Source organism: Mus caroli, chromosome 9 (genome assembly GCF_900094665.2).
Source record: "Mus caroli chromosome 9, CAROLI_EIJ_v1.1, whole genome shotgun sequence".
Lineage (NCBI taxonomy): Eukaryota > Metazoa > Chordata > Mammalia > Rodentia > Muridae > Mus > Mus caroli.
In genome coordinates, this window is record NC_034578.1 from 85,881,473 (window position 1) to 85,887,959 (window position 6,487).

Consider the following 6,487-nt stretch of genomic DNA (forward strand, 5'->3'; position numbering starts at 1 on the left):
GAACACAAACTCCGAGGAGGCGAGCCTCCCGGGTGCCATTGGCTTGAACGAAAATTGATCTGATTTGGCTTAGAACACCCGAAGTAGAGAAGAGGAAAACAGGAGGGAGGGGTAGGCGTGTATGTGTGCGTGTGCGTGCGTGTGTGTGTGTGTGTGTGTGTGTGTGTGTGTTTATGTGTGTGTTTGCGTGTGTGCGTGTGTTTGCGTGTGTGTGTCCGGGGAGGGGAGGAGGCGCCAAGGTGCAGCCTGCGTGCGGCTCTGCGCCTCGGCGGGGCTGCGTGCGTGTGTCCCTGTCCGCGCTGCTGAAACGGGCTCTTCGAGGGATTGGCGTCATATGACTCCGCCTGCTGCCCCCAGCCCTCGCGCAGACCGCCCTCCCCTCAGTTAGCTGAGGGAGGGTCGTGCAACATCCCCAGGGGCCCCCGCGGCTCTGCGGAGAGAAGAGGTTCCAGCCAGGAAGGGTCCAGCTACGAGCACGGCGCCCGATCTCAAAGTGTAGATCTTGAAGGGGGCGGGGTGTGAGAGAGCGAGGGAGGGCGGGGGAGCGAGAGAGAGAGAGAGAGAGAGAGAGAGAGAGAGAGAGAGAGAGAGAGAGAGAGCGAGGGAGAGCGAGGGAGCGATTCAGAGAGCGCCAGAGAACGGCAGAGCGCGCACCGACGAGGGGCATTCGGATGCCTCTCTGAGATGTAAGTGCGTAGCAGTCTCTCAGGCCTTCTAGCATCATGCAGAAAGCCATCCGGCTCAACGATGGCCACGTCGTGACCCTGGGACTGCTGGCACAGAAGGACGGCACGCGCAAAGGCTACCTGAGCAAGAGGAGTGCGGACAACCCAAAATGGCAAACCAAGTGGTTTGCCCTGCTCCAGAACCTGCTCTTCTACTTCGAAAGCGACTCCAGCCCTCGGCCCTCGGGGCTCTACCTGCTCGAGGGAAGTATCTGTAAACGCGCGCCCTCCCCCAAGCGAGGGACCTCCTCCAAGGAGTCCGGCGAGAAACAGGTGAGGGAGCGCCGCGTCCCAACCTCCCGCGCCCCTGCTAAGGCCTTTGAAGGTTCAGGGCCTTCCATCCAGCTTCGGGGACAGAACTTTGACCCTCTCCTCTAAGAATTCAGGGCGTCTCAGCATCTTTCGCGGGAAGGACCGGCTGGACCAAATTGGGAGGGTGACCCTAGTGCGGGCAGAGGAGGCAGGGACTGCGGGTAGGGCGCCGCTACCAGCTGCGACCGCCCTTGGCAGGGTAAACCCCGTAGGAGTGGGGGGGGGGGAGGTGTTGGTGGTGGCGGGGACAGGAAGCCTGAAACTTGGAGATAGAGATGAAGATGGGGTCCAAAGGACCTACTCGGGCAAGGAATCTCATCACCGTCCGACTCAAAATGGTGCCCCTAGCCCCATCCCAACCCCCACCCTCACCCCCCATCCTTGATAGCCCCCAGCTTCTGCCCGAAATGTGAAATTCCTTACACTTAGGCTTGGAAAGGGTGAGACAGACGTCGAAGCGTCGCGGTCCCCTGTCTCACGCAGCTAGGGGAGAATTATAATCTGCGCTAGCCTGGCCGAGTTAGGGAATTGGGGTGGGGGTGGGGGGCTGGGGAGTCGTTATTTTGTGTGATCTAGTGATGATGTGCTTCAGCTGGCTCTGGCCAGGCTAACAAACCCCAGGGTTTACAAACAAACGCTGAAATGCGCGGAGGCCAGGGCCAGGGCTGCTGCGAAGCAGTGGGACAAGTGGGTTCTTCTTTCNTCCCCCGCCCCTTGCGCCGCAGCGGCCGCTGCAGTCGCCGCGGTAGCGCTGCGCTCACTCGTTCACTCGCTTGTGGCGTTGCCCAAAAAGCAAGGCTAAAGGGCTAGGCCGCGATCTGCAGCTGGCCTAGACGTCAGAGACGTGCTAGGTTGCCATTGAAATGGGAGGGGCACGTGCAGCCTCTGGGTGGGAACCCTCAGGGAGAGAGATCTTTAAGCTTGATATCCCTCCCAAGGCATCTGGTCCCCTGGCTTCTGGGAGGGAAGGAAAAATACATGACAGTGTATCCTAAAATGTCAGCTCTAGGAGAGGCCTGACATTCGCAGGGCCCAGCCCCACCTGGCTATTTGCCCGGATGGAGACACTGAGGCCTAGAGAGGGAGAGGGGGAGGGGGGAGGAGAGAGAGAGATATTGATTGATTTTTTTTGCACAGCGTCATAGCAGGAGTCGACGTCGACGTAATGTTCTGAGAAGACAACCAACCAGGATCTCAAAAACATTCAGGCTGGTGGCAATTGAATTGACTGGGATGACAGCCACCCTTGAAGTCTCCTTCTCCATAATTAGGACAGAGATCGGCACTCTGTCCCTNCATCACTCTCTTCATACCTTGCCTTAGCTCCTTTAGTATTAGGTTTCTGGGGAGGGGGAGAGCTTGGAAGTGGGGGCAGAAATTTGGGGGATGACTCTTGAGAATGACTAGTCAGGTGACCAGGCAGAGGCTCCCTGATGGCAAGGAACAGCAGCTCCCTTAGCTTNTAGCCAAATGGAGCCTTACTGGGCTCAGCTAGACCACCCAGACCCAGACTGTCTGTCCTTCTGCCCACCCACTGTCTGCAGCCACAGCACACCTGTATCTACCAGTAGATTGCACCCCCATGCTCAGCCAGGGCCCTCTGGTGCCCCAGCTCCCTACATCACAGTAGGATAAGGAAGCCATGTTGATGCAGGTTCAAGGTCTCCCATTCTCTGCACTAGAGGACTGACAAGATGGAGGCTGGAACCTGCCCCTCCCCCACCCCAGCTAAATGGCTTCTTCCTGTGTGACGTCAGTTAACACACAGAAGTCCTCTGAGCCTGTTTTGTGTACAAAGGGGAAATGACACTGGATGGATGGATCCCCAGGTCCTTGAGAACACAAAACCAAATTTTGTGTAGGAAAAGATACCCATGATACAATTTAGTGGGCTTCTAACTAGATTAGGATTATATCTATCTGCATATTAGGTCAATCCATTCTTGTCATTCTTCAGGCTGAGAAACTGAGGNCCATAGAAAGGGAGTTGCCCCATCAAAAATAAGACCTAGAATTGACTCAGGGTCTAAATTTGACAAGATTAGCTGATATCTGGTAGAACTTCATTTTCAAGGGGCTTCATTTTACCCAACTGTAAACCTATGGGAACAGAGAGCAAGTCTGAGCTGGAAATCCCCCACCCTGGTAGCAGTGGCAAGTTTGAGGACTTGAACACATAGCAGATACGTAGAAAATAGTTTTTGGTCTGGACGTGTTTGAAGTGTTGTGTGTTACTTCCATATTTCGTGTCCTGAGAACTAAGCGGGTGTTGGGCACTATGCCTAAGAAGCTGATGATCACAGATGCTGGGATTCTGGGGGACATAAATACAAACAGGGAGGCCCAGCATAACCTGTAAAGACCTGGATTGCAAGGTGTTGTGAGAGCCCAGACTGCTATGACGTCATCTCACTCAGCTGTGCCCGGATTGATCTATGTTTAGAGCAAGAGCAGTATCCAGGGCTTTGTCTCACACTGGCTCTGCCCGGGGACCCCAGGGTCTCCTGAAATGAGATTGGTGCATCTCATTAGCTGCTGCAGGGTACCTCCCTGGTCTGGGCTCTGTTTACTCAGCCCTGATGTCCTCTCTTCCCAGCCCTGAACAGTAATGTGACCTGAATCAGAGCATGGTTTCCACATGCCTAGAGATTGGCCCTGCTAGCCCCATTCTCTGCTTCTGAACAGACTCATACATGGTAGCTTTCCCAAAGTACCTGACATAGACTGTCTAATGCTGGCTTCTCAGTAAGAGATCTTGCCAAAGCAACCTCATTTCAGCTTGTGCTCCCTCCAACCAGGAGAGGCCAAGGTGGATGGAAGGTGCCTTGTGATTCCCTTGAAAGAGAAAAAAGGATTGAAGCAGACAGCAATACCAGTGGCTCAGAGCCTGATATAAGCTTAGGCTCCATGAGCTGAGAGCCCCTCCTTTTTTAGGCCGGNGTTATTACCTAACTTTACTCAGGAGTCTTATCTATAGAGAACATTTCTGATTGGCCCAGTGGATTGATCTCCACCACAGCCTAGAGACTAGGTGTGCTCAGGTTTCACGTGAGGAGACAGACTCCTCAATGGCCACCCTGTCATAGAAGCAAACATGAGACTCTGCCCTCTGGCCTCCCCTCTCTGCAACTCTGCCAGCCTCACCACCCTTCAGAGCTGAAACCTAGTCAACTCCTCCCCAAGCCAGGAAAATGCACATAGGAAAAGGATGCTGCTCTGATTGCAATGCCCTTTACTCACAGCTTCCTGGGACCTAAGCAAAGCAAGGGGTGATGGGCAGGAAAGCAGCAGCTCCAACTTAAGAAGGATATGTCCCTGCAAGAAGCTGGCAAGGCTAAGATAGAATGCCAGCATGTGTGATCACCGGCTCTGGGGAAACTGTGGGGTGTTCCTTTATCCACCCTACCTCTCAGCCCAGAGAGAGAAAGAGAGAGAGAGAGAGAGAGAGAGAGAGAGAGAGAGAGAGAGAGAGAGAGAGAGAGAAAGAGAGACTGAAGAAGCTCCCTGGGAATGCCTCTCATAGGAATGGAACTAAGGAAGCTCTACTCCCTGCCCCCTGTCTGCTGGCAATAGAGTGAGGGTCAGGGACACCCGTAAACCTAAGCNTGAAACATCACTGTGGTTGATTTGCCCAGGGTACACCTTGGCTCTCCACACTGAGCCAGGGTCAGATCCCACAGGTGCAGAGGAGACAACATCACACTCCAAGCAAGCACAGAGCTTTGTTCCACACAGTATCTACCTAGGGCAAGAAGTCCTCTCTTCCTTCCAAAGAGCCCCTAGAGGACTGGCTCACTCACCAGCCCCTCCTNGGNTAGGAATCTGGCCTCCTCTGTCTCTATCACACCTCCCCCCTCCCAAGCAGTCCCAGTACTCTATTATTCTTATATTTATAACCTTTGTGGTTGACACACGACACATACCACTCGTACATGTTTTCAAGGTAGTGTTTTCTGATTTGCATCCACATTAAGTGTTGATCAACATATGGTAACTGCTATATACATTACCTGAACTCTTACGTTTCTTATCCAAAGTGAATTCAAATTCCTCCTTCTGCTAGCCATTCCCTACATGATCCCTTGAAAGCAAGCCTGCTGACACCCCTAATGTAGCCCCAACACCCCTTCTCCCCCTCCTCCTTACTCACATCACAAGTCCTCATCTTGTCCAGCCCTTCTTCCCACTCTCAAGGCCCCCCAGAAGCTCTAATATGGTGATCTTCGCCCCCGCCCATACCTGTGAGATGTGGCCTCTGATTCTCTAGCAGGTCTCAGCCTGAAAATGGCCTCTCAGAAGAGAAGTCTGCCTGCACCGCTCCAGGAGCCAGTACACCTCCCAGCTTCAGCACTGGTGGGGTTTCTAGCCCCTTCTTCATTCATACCTGTANTCATAATCCTTGACTACTTCCTGTGCTCAGCTGGTAGTCTGGAGATGGACATTTCCCCCACTAAATCCAAACACCAGGACAGTGCTAGGCAACTGGGACAGAAATTTCATAATTAAGTGCCCAGGTGACAGATGTGTAACCCTGAAAGAAAGGATGAATTTTTGTGATACACAGAAGACCCTAATGAGGGGCTGGCAGGACCTGTCATTCCACTGGATAAGATGGAGTTGGGTAAAATGATGCCATATTCTGTGCTAGCACATTGGGCGTAAGCATACAGCCAGCTGTGATGGGGAGCAGACAGTAAGAATTGATGCTGTCCCAGGAAGACAAGTGGGGAAAATGCTAGAGACAGGAAAAGGTTTTGTTCACAGTTGTGAAGAGGATGCCCATCACAGAGACAGTGACCCTCAGTGGACAAAAGCAAGCATACATCCAGAAAGGGATGGGCCCAATGAAAGGCCATGGTCAGATGGTTGGCAGGTGGCCCCCCTGATAACTGGATCCTAGGGAATGAGGTGATGTACTGGACAGGTGCACAGAGGACAAGACAGAGGACAGTGCCAGCTGGGTAGACCCTGTGTGCTTCCTTAGAGTCAACCTGACATTAAATTCTTTCACAACCTGCCATGGCTTGTTAGCCTATCCTTTGTGTTCTCTGAGAGCAGCCAACAGTGAGGCGCTGAGCTCAGAGTGTTCTCCACGGTGCTCCCCAGGTACCGTTGCTCCAGCTCCACAGACATGGATGGGAAAGCCAGAAGACTTGACAACGCTGCGCAACAGAGTGGAGTCGAAGCGTCTCTTCCACCATCCCTGTAGATTAATCATTTAGTTTTCCATCTATGGTTCTTCTCCCTCATTCTGAGAAGCCCTGGGGGCCACACCCCCACATCAGTCAGAGAAGCCTGCTTTAACTGTTTTATGTATTAATTGGGCTTTCACAGAAAAACTCATCTATATTAATGCTATAAAGTGTTTGACCTTCGCTACAAGTTATTACCCAATGCCCTTCAGCTCAGCTTTGGCATGTTCTAAATGCAGATTAAAATGTCTATAATTT

General features: G+C 52.7%; 1 protein-coding gene across 2 annotated transcripts; it reads left to right on the forward strand.

Moving 5' to 3' along the window:
• Positions 1–603: 603 nt before the first annotated feature.
• Positions 604–6,487, forward strand: LOC110301983 (ras-specific guanine nucleotide-releasing factor 1). 2 transcript variants are annotated; one of them, XM_021172718.2, is made up of 3 exons: positions 604–998; positions 2,175–2,319; positions 6,144–6,487. In XM_021172718.2, the coding sequence occupies exons 1-3, from the start codon at positions 723–725 to the stop codon at positions 6,257–6,259; spliced, it is 537 nt and encodes a 178-aa protein (XP_021028377.1). In that variant the 5' UTR covers positions 604–722; the 3' UTR covers positions 6,260–6,487. The 2 variants fall into 2 exon arrangements, with proteins under 2 accessions (XP_021028377.1, XP_029337714.1); XM_029481854.1 differs by lacking the exon at positions 2,175–2,319 and having other exon boundaries at positions 6,144–6,485.

What these genes read in the sequence shown, in the direction of transcription:
- LOC110301983 (XM_021172718.2), top strand. Translation starts at nt 723, where the DNA reads ATGCAGAAAGCCATCCGGCTCAACGATGGCCACGTCGTGACCCTGGGA. An exon ending in AGGAGTCCGGCGAGAAACAG is followed by an intron (nt 999 to 2,174) that starts GTGAGGGAGCGC and finishes TTTTTTGCACAG; the next exon opens with CGTCATAGCAGGAGTCGACG. An exon ending in CATAATTAGGACAGAGATCG is followed by an intron (nt 2,320 to 6,143) that starts GCACTCTGTCCC and finishes GGTGCTCCCCAG; the next exon opens with GTACCGTTGCTCCAGCTCCA.